Here is a 26,840-nt window from a genome sequence, read left to right as displayed (position 1 = left end):
AAAGCACAGACTCCTTCTGATGAATGGAAAAGCTCTCTTCTGCTGTCTCTTGCTGTCTATCACCATGTTTTATTTTATCTTTCTGCTTTACCCCTTCTCTTCTCAATCACTATTTATCCCCCTGCAAACCCTCCTTCACCTCCCCCTTTGGGATATCCACGCTCCCCCCTCTTCATGCATTCCTCTTGCTTTCATGTCCCCTCTGCCAACCCATCCCTTCCTCCATCCTTCCCCATCTCTCTCAGTACTTTGATGAGGAGCAGGATGACCATGAATACCCCTATTATTATTATGAGGAGACAACAGGCGTTCCCTCGTCCTCCTCCTCCTCCTCCTCTGCGTCCCCCTCTCCTCCGCCCGGGGCCCCCGATCAACAGGTAAAGAGGGAGCATGAGAGAGAGGGAAACCTTACGAGTGGGGTTTGTGGAAGGGAAGGAGAATGAGAGAGAGAGGTATTCCACATGCCTCTCTCATCCCTCATCACTCCATACCTCCTTTGTTTTATTATTTCACCTTTTCTTTAATCCACATCGACCTCTCACACGTCCACCTCGTTTCCACCGTCTCCGTCACACAGGATTACCTTTGCTCCTTTTTGTCCTCATGTCCTCATTTACATGTTGTCATATATATATATATATGTATGTATGTGTGTTGAGATGTGGCCAAGCGGGGGCACTGGAGTGGTGTCGGTTCAGCTGTGTTGTTTTACATACACACATTCCTCCTCCACTCAGTTCTTCACTCCTTCTTCATATATCCTGTTTAAGGAGAGCACGATCACGTCTAGAGAGGGGCGTCACAAAGGTTTCTCAGCACATATAGTGGACTCTACAAGGGAAAAGATGAATCACAAAGCAAACTGACACAAATAGGGGGGAAAAGCATATGGTAAATTTTTCATTATCATATAATTTGAATTCTTTTTGAGACTGTTTAGAAAGGTTACCTAAAATCATGTCTGTTATAAATTGAATTTGTGGATCTGCTGACATTACCACATCAAACTAGTGGATTACGTGATGATTGGGTGTTTTGTCTATGATGACAAACTGAGCACAAGTTAGCTAGATAGGAAACGCATAAGAATGTGCCAGAGTAGTCTTTTCTTAAACTGATCTTGGTCAAATAGTCTTTGTAAATGAGTTTTTATTTAGTAGAAGATAGATGCGGTTTTAAGTCACTCAACTGACGATCAAATTCTTTCCTGTGATTTCCTCATTAGCCGTGTTTCCATTTACATATTTCTATTTGCATTTTGGTGTATCGCATTAGAAAAGCTGTATGGAAACGTTGCAAAAAAAAAAAGGTTTTACGCTCGCTTCCGGTGGTTTTAAGCCAACCCTCGAAAGAAAAAGAGTTGATGCCCTAAATAAAGATATGGGAACGCCTTTGCCCAATAAATTGTGATGCAGCGAACATTTAACTCACATGACTGATCAGCTGTTTCTGATGTCGGCGTTTTACCGGACATACATTTATATATCTTCGTCTCAGGACAGCATGAAAAATTAAAACTTCTCAGACCTCTCTCCACTTTCAGCCAAGGCGACTCTGTTTACAGTTTGCAGCCTCTACTTCTTCTTCTACTTTGTTTACTGGCGGATTACAGCCATTGCGTAAAACCTATACTGCCAACGTTCTGACCAAACTATGCAGCCTTGTTTATCTGCTCCAAACCAGTTGATGGAAATGCGTTTAATATCGAATTTATTTTTTGGGACATTTCAAAAATGTTAAATTTTAAATTCGCTTCACAGTTGAGGAAACACGGCTAATGTCTTTTATGATAAACTCCTGACTGATCATAACACAGCTAGATTTGCAATACTATTTGACCAAAGCATGTGTCTGTATCGTCTTGTTACTTGCATGATTTCTTAATTGTCTTGGAAGATGTCACCGCATGTTGCCTGTACTGTCCTTCTAGGTCATCAGTTTCCATACAGACTTTCCAGCCAACATTGGGGATAATCAATGCACATGTTTTTGTCTTGGTAAATGCATTCATGGTTGTACATCTGACCATTGTATGGGCAATACATGACACACATGTATGCCACCGTCTGTCTACTTTAAGTCTGTTTGTGTTCTGTATTGCATATCTGAGGAGTTTATATCCACGGTGATGGCCTGTTTTTTATCCTTCCCACCAAGTTACTTTCATTTTTTTTATTCGTTAATTTGCATGTAATTAAATTATATCAGCATGAGAAGTAAGTAAGAGGAAATCATGTACTGTTTGTTGTTTTCATTTTGTGGTTTTATGTGACTAACATGCATTTGCATGCTCGCCTGGCATCCATTCTCCTTCTTTTGTGTGGCTAAACAGCAGTAACCTTCTCTGTAGTCTGATTGCTCAGTGCATTATATACTGTGTGTGCGTGTGTGTGCGTGTGCGTGTGCGTGTGTGTGTTAAACACCAGCTTCACCTGACCAGTCCCACCCTCAGTGCCTCTGCCGAACCACAGGCTCCAGTTCATATTAGCGCAAACATGCTGCTTTGTCATTTAATCATGGGAATGGCATTACTGGAGAGATCAGCTCTTAACTTCAATAACTTGAATCAAAATTTCTCAAAATGTGGATATTTAATTTGTTTAAGTACTTGTTGTATTTTTGCTTACTGTTTAAAAACGTTGTATTAATCCTCTGCTGTATCCAGTAATGCCTGTACAGTCTCAGTAAATCATCCAAGCCTTGGCCATCTTTATGTCATTGTTTCTCAAAACAGCCACTCTTGTCTTTCTCTCTCCTTCTGTCCAACCCTTGTTTGTGCTTTCCAACCCCCCTCCCAACCCTTCCATGTATCTTCCTCCATTCTCTTTTTTTGTCAATATGCACTTTTTACATACTAAACACCATCTCAACCAAACAATAATCACGGATTATTAGAAGAATGGAAATGGAAATGGAAAAGCAGCCCCCACTAAATCCACCCCTGTCAAACCCAAAGCCACTCCTAAGCCGGCCAAGACTGGATCATCCAAACTAGTAGTCAAGTCGCCCATGCCCACAAAGGCTCCCAAGTCTTCCGCAGCCAAGCCGTCCAAAGCAAAGCCCACCGCAATAGAGATCCTCTTGTCTAAGATCAAACCAACAGCGGCAGCTAAATCTAAGCCCACAGCTGCCCCGGCTAAGAACGGTAATGGTAAACCGGCTGCCGAGAAGAAAGCAAATGGTGCGGCCAACGGCAATGGCAATGGAAAAGCAGCTGTAACAAAAACGAACGGCAATGGCAAAGCTGCAGCTGATGCCAAGCCTACAGCTCAGGCCAAGGTGAATGGCAATGGCAAGGTTGTAGTTGAGAAGAAAGTCAATGGTAATGGAAATGGAAAAACCTCGGCAGAAAAGAAAGCCAATGGGAATGGAAAAGCAACTGTTGTGTCAAAATCCACCGTTGTGTCAAAAACCACTGTTGTGTCTAAGACTAATGGAAACGGCAATGGCAAAGCTACAGCAGAGAAGAAAGCCAATGGAAATGGCAAAACCACCATCGAGGTTAAAGAGGTTAAAGTCAAAGTTAACGGCAAAGCTGAGAATAAAGTCAATGGCGAGGCCAAGGCTAATGGCAATGGCAAAGTTATTACTGTGGTAGAAAAGAAAGCCGTTGTAAGTACCGGCGCTGCAAATTCAAAAGTTGAAACCACTACAAAAGCAAAAACTGAGAAAGTTGTTAAAGTAGAAAAGATAGAAAAGACTGTGGTCGTTGCAGCTAAATCAGCTGCCAAAGTAGAAGCTACTAAGGCGCCGAAACCCACAAAAGCATCAAAACCTGAACCTACAAAAACGGCGAAGGCCGCGGTCACCAAAGCTTCGGCGGTGAAAACGCAAGTAAAAACAGAAGTCAAAGAGGTCACCAAAGTTAAAACTGTGGTCACCAAAGTCCCTCTGGTCAATCGACGGTGAGCAAAGTTGTGAAGAACACGGTCGAGAAGGTTTCCATCCCGAAGAAGGTTGCTCCGACGTCTGCCCCCGTCCAGCCCACTCCACCCAGACCCACGAAATCCAAGGTGGTCTTGGACATTAACGTCAAATCCCAGCACAAACCATTCCCACCCTTTGGCAAGACTGCGCTGAGTGGAACGACAGTCCCGGCGAAGAAAATGACCAACGGTTATCAACAGGTACAACAAGACGGCCCATGTTTGGGTCAGAACGTCCAGAGTCGTATGTCCCATCTGTTCCCATCTGGTTGCGAAGATCTTTCCACCATCCAGGGTCTGCAACAAAACATTTTGTGAAACATTTTGTAATGTTGATCTGTCAATAGATGGTGCACATTTTGAGGTAAATCCTTGATGGTGGACAAATCTGGTCTTCAGAAGGGGAAGCTGGTTCATACCAAACTGGGTTCCCTTCTCCTCCGTTTATATATCATATGATCACAATCACCCCCAACTTCTCCATATGATATGATACAGCGGTGCACATTGAAGCATGGCTAATTGTTTCATTGTTTACTTCACTTCATACTCCTACCTTCACGCTGAAACTGGATCTCAGAACCCTGAATACACTCCAGCACTCCGTCTCTTACCATTAACGTACCGGTGAAATGATGAATGAGCATGGATTTCTAAACCTGAGAAAACACAAATACTATCATATTGTATACACAAGCAACACAACAGACCTCCTCTGTCACTCTGTCATTCTCTCTCTCTCTCTATTATTTTTTTTTTTTGAAGTACCTGTGTTTTCTCTCTGACACCTGTCTCCCTGTCTTTGTATTAAATATGAATAAAGCAGCCTCACAGAAACTAAAGAGCGGGCTTTAAGTGTTATTAGAAGTTAAATTCCCTTCAATGTGAAGCCTACTTTGAAGCTGACATGCTCCAAGGTAGAGTGACATTGTGAGGGTCTTTAGTGGGTTATGGAAAATTCATAGCTGGATTATGTTCTGTGAGGCTGTTGATTGGGGTTGTCTCTCTTGTTTTCTGGTCTTGGGTGAAACTAGACATCCCAAAGCATCAAGTTCTGATGTTTTCATCTGAAGGGATGGATAGAGGCTCTCAGTCCTACTTCCAGTAAGAGCAGACTTCACCCCCCTTTCATGAATATTGGCTTTAAAAAGCAAAAACGATACAATAAAAAAAAGAAATCTCAGCGACGTAGTCTCAATGACTCCCTAAATCTTTTTGCACAAGGCAAAGTTTATAGTCATTGAGATTCTGAAACTACCTGAAATTTCTTTTGTAAAATGGATCTTTACAACTTTAAAAATGTCCTTGCCTCTCTGGCAACCACAATTTTATGATGTGATCCATTTTTTTTTTTCCACTTTTTAACTCATCACTTACAGACTTTGCAGACTTTGAACTAACCGCGCTCTTCCATTAAAATCTGCTTACTTCCTTCCCTGCTCCCCCAATTCCTGTCAACTTGACCAATCAAGGATGTAGACACTGAATATTCCGAGGCTGGCCACACCGCTACAGAGACTGATTATTACTATGAGGAGACGGTGCCAGAGGGTGAGGTGATTGGACAAGAAGAGATCCCTGCACAGGTAAAAAAAAATAAAAAAATTACACACTGGTCAGTGACACAGATCAAGAATAGATATACAATATAATATAATATAATATATAAAGAATCTCCAGATAGATTTGCTTAATTTGCACTGTGGCAAAAACAAGAACTAGAATTGCACTCGGAGAGCGCAGACCTCCGCCGAGGTGCGTGACTTTAAAAACAGATCACAGCTCACAGCTGGCAGTTCCGCGAGGTGGTTGGCTTGTTATTAACACGGTGTGTTTCCGTGTAACGTATCGGCGGATGCCTCTCTCATCCAGCAGCCTTGTTATGTCTGTATAACATTACACTATGTTGTCTCTCATCCCGTCAGCTACCGCTTTGTTCTTTCTCACCGCGGACGGACAGCAGCTCCCGTACACACATCCACACTCTGCTCTCCGAAGGAGGCGGGGTCACGCGTCGTCAACGCGTCATCAGTTACACTGTACATGTGTTATACCCTGTGGTCTTAAAGGTCAGGCTGATCGGAATCCTTCAAAATATTTGAATGAATCCAGATCATGATCCGGATCGCCACCAAAATGTAATTGAGTTTTCATTATGCCACACCCCACCCCTCCAAAAAATATCTTTCAAATCCATCGCGAACTTTTGGAGTAATCCTGCTAACAGACAAACCAACAAACCAACACCGGTGAAAACATAACCTCCTTCCTAGGCGTTCGGCCTTGGCGGAGGTAATAAATCATCGCCTCAATACCAGACACCTCCATCACCAAAGGAAGAAGACAGTGTAATACCTGTGTGGTGGTGAGCCCAGTCTTTGTAGTTTAACCACGTAGCTCTGTGTCTCTCTTTCTAACCACACATCAATGTTTTGTTGGCACCGACGCCACGTGACAAGACAGCTTTCTTCAAAGAGAATGCACCACATTCATCTGCTCGTATCATCAAACATTTTTACGTGGCTCCCCTTTTTTTCCCCTCCCCCCTAACAACAAGATTCCTGTTCTCATCTCGAGGTCCTTCGTCCATCAGGTTGCGATCAGATCTTGACGCAAGAACAAAAATCTTGTGGAAAAAAGGGGATCCGCATAGGAATATTTGATATGCAGTTTTTAACCACAGCGACAAAAGAGAGATGAATATAATGCATTCTGGTTTGAGAAAAAAAAACTAAATCTAACTGAACTAAAGAATACAGTCGTTGCCGTGGGTTACTTTACAGCCCTAAACTATCAGAATGTGAGAATGAGTCTCTCACACTTCTGATCTGTTTCTCACAGTTCACTTATTTTGGCAATAATCCATATTGTCATCATCACCATTTTATCTATATTAGCTGATGACTTTGTTTTGTTTTTCAGTTTTGATGCGAAGAATGTTTTGCAAATGTCAGCTCTATATATGATATATTCTAGGAACAAATGTACTTATTTACCTATACCGATGTTATTCACTATTAGCTGTGATCGTGCTTCTGATGTATTCACTGTACAGCATAACTCCACTGGATTCGTATTTGTTTTTAAAACACCCATGGTAAGTGAAATAGAAAATAACATAGTTTTTGCTTTGCATAGTAGCAGCAGCTTGTTTTCACAAAGTGCTTTGATCAGTTCTGTGTGTTTAGGGACTATAGACGAGCATGACCTTTACAATGTCAGATAATAGATTTAGGTAAATCTGGAGATTTCAGGTCATCACACACAAGCTGATGAGGATATGCTTTGGTGGAAACACTTCCTATTAAAAGCTCAACAATAGATGATTAACCGGAGGTATAAAGTGGCAGGATAATAAACCTGCTAATCTGTAAATTCACCTGAACAAATCAGACTGACGTTACAGCATGAAGGACTGATACCGCAGTCTGCCCGATGTCTTGTTGTTTTCTGTCCCTATGTCATTGTGCAAAAGGTAAGACTCACTTCTTTCTATATATGCCCCCCCTCTTCCACTCCCTCTCTGTTTCTTAACATTTCCCCATCATTCAAACCTCTCCCTCTTCCTTCCTTCCTTCTTCATCTTTGCTTGATTCATCCTCTCGCCTATCTCCCCTCCATCTATCCCGTCGCGGCTCTGATAAATCCAACCCAGCCCCAGGTGGAGACGACGTTGGTGGGAGAGGAGGTAGACGCCGCCAAGGCAGGCGGTGTGGGCGAGGAGGCCTTCACCGAGGAGTATGTGACTGGGGACGTGGGCCTCAAGGAATACGACTATTCCTACAGGGACTACAGTGAGCCGATGCCGGAGAACAGAGAGGTCGATGCCAACATGGGCCCCGCCCTGTCCGCTGTGACAGACGAGGGAGGCGTAAGTCGTTTTTGCTTCAGAGGCAAAAAAACTAAATCAGTTTCAACCATTTCTGAATCCTATAGTCTTCAGTGTCCTCTCCAATGACTTGTTTGAGTTTGCCGTCTCTCAAAGGCCGTTATCTTTTAATTATGTGTTCTGTTTTTTAACCACGCTGGGACCTTCTTACCCATGGTGGCTAATTTGAACATGGTGCTGAAAGACTGGGATAGAGCCACAATTACCTTCACTAGAACACATCAGTGTGTGGACTTTAGGCCCAGCTACAGAGTTCCCTATTTGGACCATGAAAAGGAACCTTCACTCTGTATTCATTTCATGATATTGGTCGTGAACCCCCCTGGACCTCCTAGGAGAATTTTTGTATTAACTCGTTCCATCAAGTTAGTAACTCGTTACTCGATATTATCCCTAATATTTTGTTTGTTATTATGTTGGGTCATGACCGAAAGAACGAGGTCGCGGGTACAAGCGGCTGAAATGGGTTTCCTCAGGAGGGTGGCTGGCGTCTCCCTTAGAGATAGGGTGAGAAGCTCAGTCATCCGTGAGGAACTCGGAGTAGAGCCGCTGCTTCTTTGCGTTGAAAGGAGCCAGTTGAGTTGGTTCGGGCATCTAGTACGGATGCCCCCTGGACGCCTCCCTTGGGAGGTGATCCAGGCACGACCAGCTGGGAGGAGACCACGGGGAAGACCCAGGACTAGGTGGAGAGATTATATCTCCACACTGGCCTGGGAACGCCTCACAGCCGGCTGCACATGTTATTAATATATATATAAACATATATAATGTAATGTGTCCAGCTCGGAGGATTAAAGGCTGGTTGTGATTAAAACGAGGTTGTAGCTCATTGTCTACCTCACTACGGTTAGAAAGAGCCCTCGTTGGTGTTTTAACAACGTTTCTGTTCTGAGTTATTGATCCAGGAAGTTTGAATCTGTCAATATCTTTCACACTTTACCGAAGTACATCATCTAGGGGGCTCCGTACGTCAGCGATGCGTGGACTGTCAGGAATGATTGGAAGAAGTGCTCTACTCGAGATACTAACTTGAGGGCACGACTTAATAAAGATGTTCTCCTAGGGGTCAATGGGGCTCCGTACCTTTCAGTTTCCCACCTAAAGTGTGGCGTAAGTAAATTCTAAATTGGCCACCAAGTTAACATCTATTCTGGCAAGCTCAATCAATCACAGAGACACCCGTATTTGAATGCATTTCAAATAGACCAAGACGTAGTCCCCACATCAGTGGTTGAAATGGGTTTTTATTCTATACAGCGTATAGTGAGAAACTCAGGACCCCGGGAAGAATAGCTATCACCACGGTAGAAGCTATTGGGGGATCCTAATTATACCTGAACTATAACATACACCGCATAAAGAGACATTTGGAAGTGTCATTTATCTGGGTGTATGGCTTCATTTAGAGCTGCTTGAGCCCAGATGATTCTACAAGTTACGGACCAGCAGTTTGGAGAACCGTTGAATCATCTGTATTTTTGGACGAAAGCTTTTATCACAAGCAAAGCAGGTTTTCATTTCATCATTCTGTTTCATATAGCGTAATAGTGTTTCATATAATGTGTCTTTGTGTACAGCTGTTGTCTAAACGCATGCAGCCAGATCAGCACTCTATGATGGTGTGAGAGAGAGAGCACCTCTGTACTGACTACGCTGTGTTGTTGGCTACATGTGTGTTTTCCTCAGGCTGCCGTCAGAGGAGAGAAAGGAGAGAAAGGAGACCCCGCTGTCCTGGAGCCTGTGAGTTACTAACTGTCTTTAAGCAGCTTTACCTGAGCAGGTGTGTTTAACCCCTCACTTCTCCCACAAGCTCCAGGGGTTTGCACCAGCAACCTTCCAGTCACAACCTTGCTTTTAGATCTCAAAGCGTACAAAGCCAGCGCAGGGACTTCAGTACTGCAGTGATGCGATCAGAAGAGCTCTAGCAGCTGCATTTTGCATCTGAAGCTGTTTGATGGTCTGTTTAGGTAGCAGGCCCGTGAATAGACCATTGCAGTAATCCACTCTGCTCGAGATAAAGGCATGGATATGTTTTTTCCAGGTCATGCTTTGACATAAGACCTCTTAGTTTCGCTATGTGTTTAAGGTGGTAAAAAGCTGATTTGGTTATCGCTTTCACATGGTTATTGAAGCTGAGATCTCTGTCGATTAAAACACCAAGATTTTTGACAGCATCCTTTGCTTTAAGTCCCTTTGTGTTCAGATGATTAGCAATCTTAATTCTGTTTCTATTCTATTAAGTCACAGGACATAATCTGCAGTTGGCTATACCTACATTGGTCCATCTTTGTTTCAGTTGATCCATTAGCTGATCAGCTGTTCATTTCCAATGTGGGGTACTTAATAAACTCCCCATAGCTTTAGATAGCTTGTAGTTCAAATGGCAGCAACCATCCAAAGACTAAATGATAAGCTTCTGTCCTCGTATAAAAGGCTTTACATGTTTCCATTCCTCCTTTTCAGTCCCAAAATGATGAAATAACATACAGATCTCTCCAGTAACGGGTTGTACTAGTTAAGGTGCATTACAAACAAACAACATGAATCCCAGTATGATTAATGGAGTGATGACATGTATTTGCAATGTTGGTTCCTTTTGTCAGGTTTTTTTCCTCCTGCGTAACACGTTTAACTTTATTCTGACTCCTGCAGGGTATGCTGATTGAAGGACCTCCAGGACCCGAGGGACCATCTGTAAGTAAACGATGGTTCTTCCCTTTGTTTTCTGTCCGAAAGACGAGTTACTGACCTCTAAATGTTACATTAATAATCCTGTACTTTGCTCTTCTACATTAGTATTCTCTTAGCTATGGATTCTTTTTGGTAGTGGTGTAATTAGCTTGTTGCCAGTCCGTAGCACCTTAGCCAGTTCACTTCTCTATTGTAAGGTTGTGACAATTAACATTATTTTATGTTAAGGATATTCCTACGCAACACCGTAATCAAACTGCACCTTATTGAGTCTGTAATCAGAACACTTAAGCAGCCTTTCCCGCCTCTTTCAGGGTCCTACCGGCCCCCCCGGCTCCTCTGGACCTCCTGGCTCCGTCGGTGACTCCGGCGAGAGGGTGAGTTTTTTCACTTTATCTGAAGAAGTGCAGGTTTGTTTGAGACATCAGCGCTGAATCTGAGACATTATTGGTCCTTGCACAAGAAGCATATTTCACTTCTGCTCTCTCCTGGAACCTGCCAGCTCACCCCTCCCTCACTCTCTCCATCCCGCAGGGCGTTCCCGGTAAGGCTGGTCTTCCTGGAGCTGACGGGATCCCTGGACCTCCTGGAACCTCTGTCATGCTGCCTGTGAGTGACCCTTAACTTCTGATCCTTTATTAGAAATGGATGCCGTCTGGATGGACCATAAATGTGAGTGATGTTTGGCTCAAGCATCAACCTCCGCGTAGTGCTTACGGTACATATCCACAGGGGCGTTTTTTATCGCGAGTGGACGCGCCGCTTCCCAACATCGGACGCTTGGTGGGGTGTCGCTAGACTCGGCTGTCCACACCTGATTGGACGAGTGCTTTCCGGCCGTTGGCTGCTGCTCCCAGCTTTCAAACCGGAACCAGTCTGGAGGCTCGTTTGGAAACTTTCTTCTCTTATTTCACGTAAATAGTTCACTGAAATGTGTTTCTGAAAACATTTGAGGCGAGAAATAACCCATGCAGTTGATGAATCTGTCTTTAATTTGGATCAACAACGTTTATTTTAAAAGATCCTCGGGAGTTTTGAGAGGCGGCGAGTCGCGTCGGACGCCCGTGATTTGCATAAAGTAGACAAGCCCTCAACTTTATGCAAATGAGGAGCGGGCGTCGTGACGCCTAGTCTCTCGAATCGCGACGCCACGCTACCAGAATGCATTGCGCAGCTGCTTACTTAGACAATGAATGGAAGGCGTGGAGAGCACGGAGGCTGTGGACACGGACCATTAGAAATGAAGTGCCAAAAACTGCAGTTCTTTGAATGGCCACTTGAGGCTGGCTTCCAATAGTGAGTCAATCCCCATAGACCCCGTCTCGACCACACTTTCCCCCTGGAACTCTTTATGTTTGACTGCAGAGACCAGGGTCTAAATTAAGTTCCTGGGACCTTTTTACCCTTCATAAAGGCCCTGGTCAGGTTGGTAGTCCCTTTTGAAAGTACCGTAACTTTCGGGTGGAGTTTGCGGGGATGTCTCTCGCTGTTTGGTCAAACACACACGACTTCAACAGAACCGCCTCATTCAAACAACAAGGAAGTACTCTGGTATTGATTTAGGAGCATTTCTTAATGAGGGGAGAGCTTTTCTCTTTGTCTGATGACATTAAAGGTAAAGTTATGCTTTGCTGTCGGCAATGTTAAAATGCTATAAACATGTTTACAGCCTGGTACAAAAACAGTTCACGATACGGGGGTGAGTTTTTATAGAACTCAACCGTTTAAATGATATTAGTAACCACCCTTCAGAAACCTATGGGTGACGTCACAGAGACTACGTCCATGTTTTATATAGTCTATGTGTTTGCTCCAACATGAGGATTTTTAACATTCTTGGTTATATTTCTTTAGAGAAGTGCTACGTTGCAGGGTTGAGGATCCCAGGTAAAACCTTCAAGGAGAGGTAAACATGCACATTCTCAAATTGTTTTGTGGTGCTGGGAGTAGATCCCCTCCAATATGTACGTCTTCAAATAAAAAATGACTGATGAAGATGATGATGACTGAATGTCCCGATGAAGGTCCTTGTTGACCGAGACGTTGACTAATAAAGCAGAGAGAAGTGTGTCATTTTTTATTTGAAGACGTACATATTGGAGGGATCTACTCCCAGCACCACAAACAATTTTGAGAATGTGCATGTTTACCTCTCCTTGAAGGTTTTTAACATTAGCCCATGTTCTGTATGTTCTGTATAAATACCTGTTATAATGGTTTGATGCTGGCTTTTCTTTAAATATTTTGGCCACTCAAAGACCAAATAACTGTCGCGGTGATCAGCGAGGAACCTCAACAGCCACAATCCATAAACTCACCGTCGTATTTTGATTTGTTTGTTTATTAGTTCAAGTAATTGTTCTGCAGCGTCCAACAGTTTCCCCCCGACCGTTCATGAAGCACTAACAGATGTATTTTCTCTTCTTTCTGCAGTTCCGTTTCGGTCAGAGTGGAGGAGATAAGGGTCCGTCCGTTTCTGCACAGGAAGCTCAGGCAGCGGCTATCTTGTCTCAGGCCAGGGTCAGTCATCACTTTCACTTCACATGTCCACTGTTTGCCTCAAGGATCATATCAGTGGAGGATTATATGCACATATGATTTGGTAGACGTTAGCCTTTCTTTGCTATTGATTTAAAAAAAAAAAAAGACCCTTCCCTTATTGAAGTGATTTTAGACATTTGGCTGATGTTTTCATCCAGGGAGATTTATAATGAGTGTGAAAGTGACTTTCTTCACACATCACCAACATTACAAGCAGCCATGTGCTTCCTTGATCATTGATTTGTGAGATGTTGTTTTCTCCAGATGGCTCTGAAAGGACCTCCTGGACCAATGGGATTCACCGGACGCCACGGACCCCTGGTATGTACTGCGCTCATTTGGACCATCACCTGTTCATATCAAGAGTTTGTTGCTGTCATTGCAAAACAATCTAGTTGATTCTACACAATACAAAATAAAGGTGTTACCTACAGGATGCAAGGATTTTAATCTCATAATGGATCTCTCATATATCAGACATTCTTTTGTTTGTTTTCGTCTCGTAATTGCATTTTTCTTTTTTATTATTAAGGGGAGAATATGATAGTTTTGGTGATGATGATGATGATGATGATGATGATGATGATGATGATGATGATGATTGTGATTGTGTCCATTTCAGGGAAATCCAGGTAGTAATGGTCTGAAGGGAGAAGGTGGAGACCCCGGTCCTCAGGTAAAAACACTGAACTCTGACCAAACATCAAAATCAAATCATTTTAAACGTTTGCATGTCGTCTTCCTTTTACAGTAAAGTATCGTGTTTATTACTGAACTTATACTCAGCTCAGATCTATGACAAAAAATGTGATATCTTATTCATTTTCCAGGGCTCCAGGGGACCCCAGGGCATGATGGGACAACCCGGCAAATCAGGAAGAAGAGTGAGTATGAGAAACGTCCGGCTTGCCTTGTCTATGTCGAGTATGCCCTGTCAAAAACAAAACATGGGTAGAGTTGTCAAAGTGGTTCAACCGTGTCTCATATAACACGTTGTTCCTCTGCTTGTCTCCTAACAGGGCCGTGCCGGTGCTGATGGTGCCCGCGGGATGCCAGGCGAGCTTGGATCTAAGGTAACCTCTCTCTGGTGTCATTCCTTTATAGACATCGTCAACATGAACTCTGTTGGCTTGTGATTATCTCTCTTTGTTTCTAGCTGACTTTGACATTTTGAAAGTCCTGGAATAGATCATTTAGGTGCCGATTCATACAGACAGTAACTGTGATGCTACCTCAAGATTAAACCTTTATCCCTCCAGAGTCTTTAGGTGCTTGTAGTTCAATTTTTTTTGTGGTGAAACGATAAATGTACAACCTGGTAGGCTACACGGGAATATGATTAAGCCAGCTTTTACTTGGTCTCGCTGGAGACAATAAAGTGCACTTTAACATCCAATACTGTCTCTGGCGTCCCGAAACCACAACTACTGTATGTGCAAAACGTTCAAACTCACTATTAATTCAACTCCACTTATGATGCATTCTTACATCTATTGCAATGCAGCATTAATATCTGACGTGTGTGTGTTTGTCTCTCTCAGGGTGACCGCGGTTTTGATGGTCTTCCTGGTTTGCCTGGGGACAAAGGACACAGGGTGAGTCTAAAACTAATTATGATCAAAATACCACAATCACTTATTATTAGTAGCAGTCAGTAGGCGGTTTGTGTAGGGGATGAAGGGGGATGCAATGACCCCAATGCATGCTCCTTGTTAACCTGCCTCTCCATACCCTAGTAGCAGTGAGAGTGGAAGGGCAGAGGGGTTGTGTCGTGGAATATGTTAATTTAGTCTAGGTAGGGACGGCTTTGGCTCAGGAGGTAGAGAGGGTCATCCTTTAATCACAAGTTTCGATCCCTGGCTCCTCCTGTCTGCATGTAGAAGTGTTGAGTGAGACACTACAGACTTTTAGACTTGTTTTACTGTATTCTACAAACAATGTACAGCTTTATTCTGCACTTTAATCTATTTTTAAAAAACTCTCTACCTCAGCTCTTTATTATTATATTCCATATTTGACATCTCTTAATCCTCTGGACTCTACATCTCCTATATTTTATTATCCAGCACTATATCACTTTTTGCACTATATTCACATTTAGTGAATAATAGTCCTGTATCTCAGTTTATTAATTTCTTTACAGTTTTCTTCATCTCCTGGTATTTTTATATCTGGTATATCTTTTATACTTTGTGCTACTTACTTGTGCCTTTTTACTAACATGTTTTGCACTATGGAACGGTGATGCTGTAAACTTGAATTTCCCTCAGGATCAATAAAGTTACGATCTATCCATCTGAACCTCAAGTTGCTCCCATGCCTTGCATGGCAGCTCTGCCACCATCTGCGTGTCAATGTGTGTGAATGGGTGAATGAGAGGCAGATTATACAGCACTCTGTCCGGTAGGGTAGAAAGACGCTATATAAACACAGTCCATTTACCATTTAGTCTTCCTGACTCATTGATCTTTGACTTCTGTGCAAGTTAGAATCTATGGCCCTGACCGTGACTGAAATATCAGCAGCCTAACTGTGTATTGATAACTCCACGGCGCTGTCCGTGGTGCTGAAGTAGCAGACAGACTTTTTCTCAGAGTCCTGCCTTCTGTCAGTTTCGTCTTAGATCTATAGTTTTCTCCGTCACCTGTTGGTAGTGGTAATAGTGGTAGTGGTAGTAATAGTGGTAGTAGTAGTAATAGTGGTAGTGGTAGTAATAGCAGTAGTAGTAATAGTAATAGTTGTAGTAAAACATTATTGATTGTTCTTTAATATTTATAAGAAGTTAAATACTTGAATATCTTTATAGTCTTTGTATAATCTTTTTCTGATTCCTCACTCCTCGATTTTTTTCATCTCCCCAGGGTGACTCAGGAGTAATGGGACCCTTAGGACCTCAAGGAGAGGACGGAGAGAGGGTATGAAGATATGAGAAAAGGAATTTGAAATGATTCCAGGCACTACTCAGAAACATCTGTCATTGTGTCACTCCATAACTGTTAATAATCACCACCTTCCCGTCCTCATCGCATGTCCTTTCTGTGTGTTTCCAGGGAGACGACGGAGACATCGGACCCAGGGGTCTCCCAGGTGAACCAGTGAGTGCCCCTCTCGAATCCTGATTGAATCTGTCATTTATGTGATTTTGATGACTGACTGATCTAGGCTTGTGTGTGTGTGTTTGTGTGTGTGTGTGTTTTTAGGGACCTCGTGGTTTGCTCGGACCCAAAGGTCCTCCTGGAATCTCCGGACCTCCTGTGAGTAAAAACTATTTTAAACCGCATCGTGTTGCTGTCATTTTAGCTGCATTGTTTTGTCCCTCTGTGGCCACCGTTAACACCCACAGCCCTCCTGAAACAACAACCCTGTGATCTGATATGAGCAGGGGGATATCCAGTAACCTAAAAATGAACATGTAATGGTCCCACACTTACCTCAAAACAACACCAAGACGCCCGGTATCACACAGGATTTAGGATTCAAGTCCCATGTATCCATTTGACACTCATGTATTTCTATGTATACTAGAGTTGTTTGGCTACAGCGGTTGAAGTCTGCCCTTAAGAGGACTCGGTACGGTTCTCCGATAACATTGTCTGAATCACAGCTTTTTGAAAAGGATGAAAATCGATGCAGCAGAATCAGAGACATCATCTTTTTTTATTCTACATATTCTACTTCCTTGGTGCCTACATTCCCCACAATGCAACTCGACCGCTGACAGTTTGGTCAGAAGAGATTCAGGTGCGTTATGCTAGTAACACTAATGTAGCTCAAGCCCCCAGGAAAAGCGTCGATACGGACTTTCGTAGTGGTCAAACGGCGGTACTGCAACTTCCGTGCATTGGACCCAAAAATACTTTTTCCCATAGACTTACATTGGGAAAGAGACATCTGCAACTCAGCTTCCCAGTTGAACACTCTAATAGTCCTGATTACTATATATACTATATTACTATTATAACTTTAAAAACTAAGTTTTTTGATCAGTGCTGCCTAGTTTGACCGTTTGGTCGAAGTTCAGAGTGATTGGCAGCTGGACAGCAGACCTCAGATCAGCTCTGACTGCTTGTTTTCTTCCGGTATGTGAAATCTTGCAGATGCCGTTAGGAGCAACTGTTTCATGTACTACTGTCACGATATACCGACCGTTTTATAAAAATAACTTTTTTTAATCACATTTGCTCCAATCTCGCCTCCTTCAGCTCAGTCATCAACTGGGGAAGTTTAACGTTTTTAACGTTCACCTGGGGTGTCTCCCCTTTTATACAACTTTTTTCACAAGACCTGTAAACAGACATTTATGGGTAAAAATCGGTGGAGTTCCTCTTTAAGCAGCAGGGTTTGAGTGCCTGTTCATTCCCACAAATCTAAAGACACACAAAATCTATGATTAAGGATAATTCCCACTGCAAATGTGCGTTGGATAGAAGCCTTCACCTTAATGAGCCAGTTATTATTATTATTAGTAAGTGTGTTTGAACTGTTGACATACTGTAGATTTCATTCAGATTATCATGCTCTTTTCTTCTCAGGGTGTGCGAGGGAATGACGGGCCCCACGGTCCCAAAGGAAACCTGGTCAGTGTCATTATCTGTTATCTACCATGTGACCATGTAACCTTACCCTTTTTAATCAATTCATATCAGTACCCGTTAACAGTATCACTAAACTTTTTATTATGAGTAATTCTAAGATATGATTTTCCTCATCTGTCATCACTTCATCTTCTCTCTGTCTCTCAGGGTCCCCAAGGAGAGCCAGGACCTCCAGGTCAGCAGGGAACCCCAGGAACTCAGGTGAGACAGAGGACAGCTGCACCACCATCACATACTGTGATATTAACTTCTTTCACTAAGTGTGCTAAAGAGCAAAGGCGTGCATGCACATGCTCATAAAGTAAATGGAAGAAGTAATGTTGAGAGTGTGTTTTCATCTATTCCTATTTTTTTTCTTTGCAGGGATTGGCCGGACCGCAGGGAGCCCTCGGACCCCCGGGAGAGAAAGTAAGAAACCAAAAATATGTACTACAACATACAGGAAGGGGACTTGTTCAGGGAAATATATTCAACAAGCAACAGTTATACAACAGATGACCGGGAGGGACGTAAAAGAGCAGATTTAACCCTTTGAGGTGTTTTGGATGTCCAATATCGCAGCGGTAGCAGAGCATTCTGCAGTCTGCTCTCTGAATTAGTTGTATTTCTTGTATTGAATAACATGATATTAGAGTGACAAATAATGCAGTAAAAGATATCACAAAAATGAAAACCAGTAGGATATTAGTTTTGGAGAGACGTATTTTATCAGCTGTGAATATTTATTTACACTTCCTTGTTATGTTCCGTTTGTCGGTCTATTTATGTCTATGTGAAGCGTCCTTGGGTTTCCTGAAAGGCGCTATATATAATATAATAAGTTATTATTATTATTATTATTACTTCCTGGTACATATTTTTCCAGAAAGTAAAAGTGATATATTTTAAAAGTATATTTAAAGTATTTTTGTAATATTTTTAGTATAAATTTCTAAATAGACATTTATTCAAATGATCTGGAAATTATGAACAGATGCAGATTTACTCAAAATGTTAGATTAGATGTAACATATGCATGAAATTATATGTATGAAAGTAGATTGAAGTTCTTGCCGGTACTACTCCTACTACCCCAACCTTCATCCCTTCATCCCTTCACATTGTTCTCCTCCCACCCCGAGCTTTGTGCATCTCTTAAGTGTTGTTTAAGTGCCGCAGAATCATTTTTCATGATGATTGAAGTGTGATTGTGAGTGACAGGTTGTTCTGGATGTGGGTTTCGGCAGGCAGCTGCTGTCCCCTCCTTCCCGGTACTGCGTATACGGAACTGAATCTTTTAGTGGTACGGAGTACCGGACCTACTTTCCCTCCTGATTAAAGGACGAGGAGGGTTGCTTGATGATTACTCTTTATTGCCGTCTGTCTCTCTTGTAGACTTTTAAAGCAATATTCATTTTGTGAAGTGTGTTTATTTGCTTTCTTGTAGATAGTTAGGTGAGAAGATTGATACCACTCCTGCACCTCTAAAGCTCACTAGTTAACGCTGCCCCTCTGATCCCTGATCAGTGCAACCGTTTAGTGATTTGTACGGTTGAGGGAGAATCAGAACCGTCTCTAGCTACCTCATCTATGTGAGTCATTAGTTGGTGTTAGTGGGTGAATACTTGTCAGCTTGGTAGCTACACAGTTTCAGGTGCAGTAACACACTACCACTCTCTGGACTCTCACTCATGACCACCTTGTCTCCTCCTCCAGGGTCCAACAGGAAAACCAGGTCTGCCAGGAATGCCCGGAGCCGACGGCCCTCCTGTACGTTTGTCTCTTCCTTTGTCTTTATATCATTAAAACTGAACTGAGTTGAATAATCCATTAACACTGGATGTCCTTCCTGAGGCTTGAGCTCTCTGTCTGTCTTCCCTTCTCAGGGTCACCCAGGAAAGGAGGGGCCTTCTGGCACCAAAGGAAACCAGGTGGGTGTCGATCACACACAACCCCATCACACCACACGCCTTCCATCTAACAAACTCCGTTCACCAAGAGTTTGAATAAAATAAAAAACATTTACAGTACAGTCTTTGTGTAGTCGTGCATGGAAAAAGTGACACCCAACATATTTACTTTCGTAACTTAACTCATCCTTTGTTCGTCTCCAGGGTCCCAACGGTCCCCAGGGAGGCATCGGCTATCCTGGCCCTCGTGGCATCAAGGTGAGTCCAGTTATTATTTCAGTTTGTTTTATGCAAACAGGTTTTTGGATTGTGAGATCCTTTTGCACAGTTTACTGTTTTTAAGATTTGGTATTGCATGTAATAACGAGTTAATGCAAATTAATTTTAACGGCATTAACGTCTTAGTGTATTAACAAGTACAAGTTTTAATGCAACTTGTGATGTTTAGGTTGTAGAAACTAGAAAAACCTGATGAATGCATCGGTACCAACCATGTCATACTAGCTTGTCGAGAAGGAGGTTAAATAACGCTCCAAACTTAAGCTACATTTTATACTTTATACTTATATTTTATACTTTATTGTCAGACAGGTCTGAAATTTGTTTTGCATAACAGCAGCTCCGTTTGCAACATCACAGAAAGGACAAAGACAATAAACAAGGATACAAACATTTAAACATTACAATTACAGAAGACAATATTCAGGGCCCTTTAACGCACATTTGATCTGGGATTAGGCTCCATATTTAGTTTAAGGATTGACTGATGCACAAAAGAGTGCTTCAGTCTAACCTTATTAAATCGTGGAACCCTGTATCTCCGATTTGATGGTAACAGTTGATATTCACTGTTCAAAACATGATTGGGGTCAGAGACGATGTTGTTAGCCAGCCTTAAGATGTTATTATGATAGGCTGATTCATAGAGTTTCTCAAGGGGTTGACCTACTATCTTTGAGCAGATTTTCATTTGTTGGAGCAGTTTTGACTTTAAAGTAGTTGACAAATTCTTGTACCATGTAGTATAACAATACTGCAGGACACTCATAATCACAGAAGTAAAAAACAATAGAAGAATTTGTTTACTCGCCCCAAAAGACCTGAGACGGCGGAGAAAGTAAATTCTTTGTTTTGTCTTTTTACAGACAAATTCAATGTGGTCTTTCCAAGATAACAGATGATCAATCATTACTCCCAAATATTTATATGAAAATACCTGCAGGATTTTTTCGTTATGAATAACAATAGGAACTTTATGAGAATCAGATGGTGAACCAAATACAATTTCTTCCGTTTTCTTTGTCCTCATTTTGGTGAGGAAAAACTGTCATGGTCATTTTCAAAGGGGTCCCTTGACCTCTGACCTCCAGATCAGTGAATGTAAATGGGTTCTATGGGTACCCACAAGTCTCCCCTTTACAGACATGCCCACTTTATGATAATCACATGCAGTTTGGGGCAAGTCATAGTCAAGTCAGAACACTGACACACTGACAGCTGTTGTTGCCTGTTGGGCTGCAGTTTGCCATGTTATGATTGGAGCATATTGTTTTATGCTAAATGCAGTACCTGTGAGGATTTCTGGACAATATCTGTCATTGTTTTGTGTTGTTAATTGATTAACAATAATAAATATATACATACATTTGCATAAAGCAGCATATTTGCCCACTCCCATGTTGATAAGAGTATTAAATACTTGACAAATCTCTCTTTAAGGTTCATTTTGAACAGATAAAAAATAATAATTAATAATTATATATTAATAAATATATTATAATTAATTGACAGCCTATATAAATAATACAAAATAAAACTAAAGTTAAATAGGACTTTGATTCACAATATAAATAAAAATTATTGATAATCATTCAAATAAATTGAGAATACAGTCGCTGTAAGTTTTTGATATTAGTGCAATTATGGTCATCATGCAAGACCTTTGGAGAAATCTCTTTGATTGATTTGATTTCCAATAATAAATATACAATTAATATATACACGTTTTCATAAAGCAAGATAAGAGTATTAAATACTACATTGTACAGTTTGAACAGATAAAAAATGTGCGATTAGTTTGCTATTAATCATGATTAATTATGGACAGTCATGTGATTAATCGAGATTAAATAATTTAATCGATTGACAGACCTAATTCCTCAGCGTATTGATTATGCGATGTTTTAATTGCAGGGAGGTCAAGGAATCCGTGGACTGAAGGGCCACAAGGGAGAGAAGGTAAGTGATGCATTGATACTTCCACTCACCCACACAGTGGCATAGTGTACATTAATATGTTAAAAAGGTTGATATAGTATTTTGCTGAATATGTGCTGGATGTTTTTTGCTTGTGTTTCTAGGGAGAAGATGGTTTCCCTGGAATTAAGGGAGATTTCGGTGTCAAGGGAGAGAGGGTAAGATACATTAATCAGATCATTAATAGAATGATGGATGGATGAATGAAGGAAGGATAGATTGATCGACTTATTCATTGTCAATTTTCTGTCTATATCTATCTATATATCCACATATATATATTATTATTATATTATTATATTGCGTCAGCGTCATTCTGATGTTTTTGTTTTGTCTCCTGCCGACAGGGTGAGCTCGGAGTATCAGGGCCGAGAGGAGAGGACGGTCCAGAGGGGCCAAAGGGTCGCGTCGGACCCCCCGGTGAGCTCGGACCACTTGGACTAGTTGGAGAGAAGGTACAACCAGTTCAATCAATCAGGACACGATTACATGATTGGCTCTTAGTCAGGCGAGATGGGTTACTGATGTTTCCTGCTTTATGTATTATTCACTTAAAGGAACAACATGTAGCACCGACAGCTAGCGTTTAAAACGGGTAACAGCAGTCCAAATTCAAATAGCAATTTGAGGTTTACCTTCAAGACACGACGGCGTTATAGCCTCTGGTCAGCAGCAGTCGGAATCACTTCACCGTCTGTGTGTCTCAAATAGTTTAGTTAATAGCTTTTCAGGTCGGGTAGAATCTAACGTTAACGTTATCTCTGTCGATCCAGTCGGTTTGCTCGCTTCCACCGCTGCAGAAGGCTGTTTGCGTGCCAGTTTGTTTCATATGTGGTAACGGGATGTTGGAAATGGGCCGCGGACGGGATCACACCGATCAAAACCCAGCATGTTTCCATAATCTCTGATGACATATCATTGTCAAAATGCCAATATTTCCCCACATATTTACCAAGATATTCCCATTTTTCTTAAAATCAGTGTAAGGCCTCCTCTTTGACAATACATTAGGCAGGAAATATCACTGTGCTGCCCTCTTGTGGTTGTAAACATAGGTGCATTTGAGTGAAACATGACATTTACACTTGGAATTTACAGTATTTTATAATATTGCAAATATATTTAAACACAAGTTACCGATGGTTGTGACCCATTCAAGTTAAAGGATCATGATTAATGGCGTCATCGTGTGATTTCAGGGTAAACTCGGTGTGCCTGGACTTCCTGGATATCCCGGAAGACAGGGACCCAAGGTAAGAGGAAACACACATATACAGCGTTCTGTCGTCTTCATACTCGTTCATCCTGATGACTAGCGGGCCGCTGTACGGTGAGGAACAGTGCTGATGTTGAGATGTGGATTTTTTGTTTTAGGGATCTCTTGGATTCCCAGGATTCCCCGGCTCAAACGGCGAGAAGGGAACGAGGGTAAGCCGATGACAGACTATTCAGCTTTTTAAGGGTTTTAATTATTAGTGATCAAAAAAAATAATCTGAGATTTTGAGAATAAAGTCATAATATTATAAAGTAGTAATTCTATGTGTTATATTCTTTTTTTCTCCTTAAGTTATGACTTTATTCTCGCAATATTCTGACTTTATTCTGTAAATCTCGGATGTGTTTTCCCTCAATGTGGCCCTAATACTCCGTAGTACATTGTCTCTTTGGCCCTCACTGCATTAGACTTATATACTATATACTTAGACTATAAACTGTGTTACCTTCATCACAATGATCACATGTTTTGCAGCTCCAGACAGATTTATTTTTGCCTAAAATGGCTCTTTTGATTGTGAAGGTTGCTGACCCCTGGTCTATACTGATCAATCCTGTAGATTAAGTCATACAGTCAGTAGTTTACGGTTCACTTCTGTCTGACTGAATCTGCAATTATTGTTTTGTTGTGTTTGTTTTTTTCAGGGTCTCGGTGGCAAATCAGGACCAAGAGGACAAAGAGGACCAACGGTACCATTTCACATTTAATCATTCATTGTTTCAGCATTATCCCTTAGATAATGTTCCTTTAATGTTCCTATGTTTTATTTGGACCATTGGCTCCATGATACTAACTAGCTTCTAGTTTGCAAATTACTTTATCAGCTAACGTTACGAAGCAACCAACGGCTTCTTGGGATTTTCTCTGCAAAAGAGTCCCGAGTCCTTTACATAGAAATCAGTCCACAGGCTGTGATAGGCAACTGAGAAAGTCGAGGAAGGTCTCACTTAATATATAAAGTGAAGAATGCATGTAAAATGTTACATATAGTACTTTTAAGGGCGCACATTTTATTTTTATTTTTATTAAAAGATAAATAGCAGTGTGTGTGAGCGTGCTGAGAGAAGAGAGAGCAGAAAGCCCAGCTGGTACCCGTGTAGCGATACTCTGGAAAATGAGTATTGAAACAGTTTCAAATATTCAGTATCGATACGTGTCGATACGTCGACAACATTTATAGTCAAGTAATTGATCTCAAAAGCTTTCAGACAATGAACAGTAGCATGAACTGGCATAGTCCTAATAAATCCAGACATTTAAACCGACCAGTCGAAAGCTGACTTTCAGTAAGTGCTTATCTTATCGCAGTGTGTCGCAATCATATCAGAGTTATACTGGCCCAAAGCTAATTAAGTAATAGACTCACTGTGCTTTATTGGCACAAATGGTCCCCATCTGCCCTTTTTAATGATACAGCACCATTTGGCAGCCCAGGGAGTCCACCACTTTGAGAATCACCCCTTTAAGCGTTGGCTTGATGAATTTAAAACTCTTGGAACACCAAGGTAAATCACAGATAGCATCACTTTTGCATTGTTTCCCACTAATTGTTCTCACTGTTTGTGTCCATCAGGGCCCCAGAGGACAGAGAGGACCGAGGGGCTCCACCGGCAAACCAGGAGCAAAGGTTTGTCTGATTGTTCTGAGAAACTGTGTCCACTTAGGCTGCTTTGCAGACGCCACTATGATGATGATTATTATTGTTGTTTATTATTGTTTTTTTATTTAATAGTTAACAACAATCTCACAGTTTCACAGAATTTGACACCCAGAACTTCAGTAAAGATCCAGTATTATGATATATTCATTGCTGTTTTGCCTTAAACACCGGCTGCCATCTGTTTTCTGTTTTTATCTATATATTCACATATTTCTTTAGATCTTTACCTCAAATATAACCTGGCTCTAAACTGGAGAGAAGTCCATCTCAAGAAGCAAAAAAGAGATTAAAGAACAATAGTTTGTGATCCAAATCTTCATTTACTGTGCTTTTGTTTCGTTAGGGAACTTCGGGAAGCGACGGCCCTCACGGTCCTTCTGGAGAGAGGGTGAGCAATTCATTTCACCTGCATGCGTAACACTTTGTCAGAGCTTTACATTCACACCTGTGCCTCTCTGTTGGGTATTCTTATATGTTCTTATTATATCGTATGTTGTTCTCTCACCAGGGATTGCCCGGACCTCAGGGAGCCAACGGTTTCCCCGGACCAAAGGGACCTCCTGTAAGAAATATATCTTGATACCAATTTTTCAGAGAGCGATTGTAGATATAGTCAAAGTGGCATCACTCCAGAGACTTGTAGGACATTGTTCCAACGTGGTCTTGGGTTTGATGCTCTCGTAAGGTGGAGATTGAATTGATCGTATGATTGATCCTTACAGGGACCACCAGGAAAGGATGGGCTGCCCGGACACCCTGGACAGAGAGGAGAAGTTGTAAGTTGTATTTATGTATTTACTACTCTTAAAGATGATTCACCTCTTTATTCATATAAGACTTTAACACTGATCCCAGTCGTGGCCTGATGAAGGTCGAACAGACAGAAAAGTCAGTGAGACAGTGTGCAGGAGTTTTCTCCCGTCACTCAGAAATGTCTGTTGCAGATAGTTTCTTATAATGTAGAAGTGTAGAGGTGGATTGGATTCAAAGAGGAATCTAGTTTGTTCGATCTCAGTGATGTACCTATTTACGCTTTCTTTAGAATTTCTAGTTTTCTTTGTTAACTGAATTTCTCTCCGTCAGGGTTTCCAAGGTAAACTGGGTCCACCTGGGCCTCCTGGAGTCGTTGGGCCTCAGGTGAGTTTTCCCCGATCACGGAGCAGAGTTTTCTCATCACTGATACAGAAAATCAGTTTCCATGACAACACAACTTTCCTTTTCTTTTTCTTTTCTCCCAACATCTTCTTTCCCTCGGTGCCCTCTCCATCTCCATCTCCATCTCCATCTCCATCTCCATCTCCATCCTCCCTCCTCCCAGGGTCCATCAGGAGAGACCGGCCCCATGGGCGAGCGCGGCCACCCAGGACCCCCAGGTCCACCTGGAGAGCAGGGACTTTCTGGTCCATCAGGGAAGGAGGGCACCAAAGGAGACCCCGGACCCCCCGGAGGCCCCGGTAAAGACGGACCCCCGGGACTGAGAGGCTTCCCTGGAGAGAGAGGACTGCCTGGAACCCCTGTGAGTATGACCAAGAGAAATACTGTGTATAGATCATCTCAGCAGGAACTACTACGGCCTACTCCGGGTAGGGAATGAGTCCTTACCCCAAGTGAAGGAGTTCAAGGACCTCGGGGTCTTGTTGGTGAGTGAGGGGATGATGGAACGTGAGATTGAATCGGAGAATCGGAGCAGCGGGAAGGCGGTATTGCATTCGCTTTACCGCACCGTTGTGACGAAAAGAGAGCTGAGCCGGAAGGCAAAGAACTAGATCTACCAGTCAGTCTTCGTTCCTACTATCACCTATGGTCATGAGGGCTGGGTCATGACCCAAAGAACTAGATCGCGGGTACAAGCGGCTGAAATGGGTTTCCTCAGGAGGGTGGCTGGCGTCTCCCTTAGAGATAGGGTGAGAAGCTCAGTCATCCGTGAGGGACTCGGAGTAGAGCTGCTGCTCCTTTGCGTTGAAAGGTGCCAGCTGAGTTGGTTCGGGCATGTAGTGAGGATGCCCCATGGGCGCCTCCCTAGGGAGGTGTTCCAGGCATGACCAGCTGGGAGGAGGCCATGGGGAAGACCCAGGACTAGGAGGAGAGATTAGATCTCCACACTGGCCTGGGAACG

At 42.3% G+C, this 26,840-nt stretch overlaps 1 protein-coding gene across 5 annotated transcripts in view; it reads left to right on the top strand.

The window, feature by feature from the left end:
* Window positions 1-26,840, top strand: part of col11a2 (collagen, type XI, alpha 2) — a 58,904-nt gene that overhangs the window by 21,898 nt on the left and 10,166 nt on the right. Inside the window, exons 6-39 of one of the 5 annotated variants that reach the window (XM_037794590.1) lie at window positions 246-377; window positions 5,399-5,512; window positions 7,582-7,797; window positions 9,502-9,555; window positions 10,468-10,509; window positions 10,821-10,883; window positions 11,041-11,115; window positions 12,940-13,026; window positions 13,312-13,368; window positions 13,670-13,723; window positions 13,878-13,931; window positions 14,067-14,120; window positions 14,589-14,642; window positions 15,909-15,962; window positions 16,098-16,142; window positions 16,248-16,301; window positions 17,580-17,624; window positions 17,790-17,843; window positions 18,006-18,050; window positions 19,338-19,391; window positions 19,508-19,552; window positions 19,736-19,789; window positions 21,725-21,769; window positions 21,892-21,945; window positions 22,135-22,242; window positions 22,987-23,040; window positions 23,162-23,215; window positions 23,709-23,753; window positions 24,638-24,691; window positions 25,068-25,112; window positions 25,233-25,286; window positions 25,447-25,500; window positions 25,808-25,861; window positions 26,043-26,240. In XM_037794590.1, coding sequence (XP_037650518.1) covers window positions 246-377; window positions 5,399-5,512; window positions 7,582-7,797; window positions 9,502-9,555; window positions 10,468-10,509; window positions 10,821-10,883; window positions 11,041-11,115; window positions 12,940-13,026; window positions 13,312-13,368; window positions 13,670-13,723; window positions 13,878-13,931; window positions 14,067-14,120; window positions 14,589-14,642; window positions 15,909-15,962; window positions 16,098-16,142; window positions 16,248-16,301; window positions 17,580-17,624; window positions 17,790-17,843; window positions 18,006-18,050; window positions 19,338-19,391; window positions 19,508-19,552; window positions 19,736-19,789; window positions 21,725-21,769; window positions 21,892-21,945; window positions 22,135-22,242; window positions 22,987-23,040; window positions 23,162-23,215; window positions 23,709-23,753; window positions 24,638-24,691; window positions 25,068-25,112; window positions 25,233-25,286; window positions 25,447-25,500; window positions 25,808-25,861; window positions 26,043-26,240 — 2,325 coding nt within the window. Of the gene's footprint in view, window positions 1-245; window positions 378-3,916; window positions 4,128-5,398; window positions 5,513-7,581; window positions 7,798-9,501; window positions 9,556-10,467; window positions 10,510-10,820; window positions 10,884-11,040; window positions 11,116-12,939; window positions 13,027-13,311; window positions 13,369-13,669; window positions 13,724-13,877; window positions 13,932-14,066; window positions 14,121-14,588; window positions 14,643-15,908; window positions 15,963-16,097; window positions 16,143-16,247; window positions 16,302-17,579; window positions 17,625-17,789; window positions 17,844-18,005; window positions 18,051-19,337; window positions 19,392-19,507; window positions 19,553-19,735; window positions 19,790-21,724; window positions 21,770-21,891; window positions 21,946-22,134; window positions 22,243-22,986; window positions 23,041-23,161; window positions 23,216-23,708; window positions 23,754-24,637; window positions 24,692-25,067; window positions 25,113-25,232; window positions 25,287-25,446; window positions 25,501-25,807; window positions 25,862-26,042; window positions 26,241-26,840 lie in introns of those variants that run through there. The other 4 variants (XM_037794586.1, XM_037794589.1, XM_037794587.1 and 1 more) reach the window with 4 other exon arrangements.

This window comes from Sebastes umbrosus, chromosome 15 (genome assembly GCF_015220745.1).
Source record: "Sebastes umbrosus isolate fSebUmb1 chromosome 15, fSebUmb1.pri, whole genome shotgun sequence".
Taxonomy (NCBI): domain Eukaryota; kingdom Metazoa; phylum Chordata; class Actinopteri; order Perciformes; family Sebastidae; genus Sebastes; species Sebastes umbrosus.
Note: the sequence above shows the minus strand (reverse complement) of the source record. Positions and strands in the feature narration are given on the sequence as shown.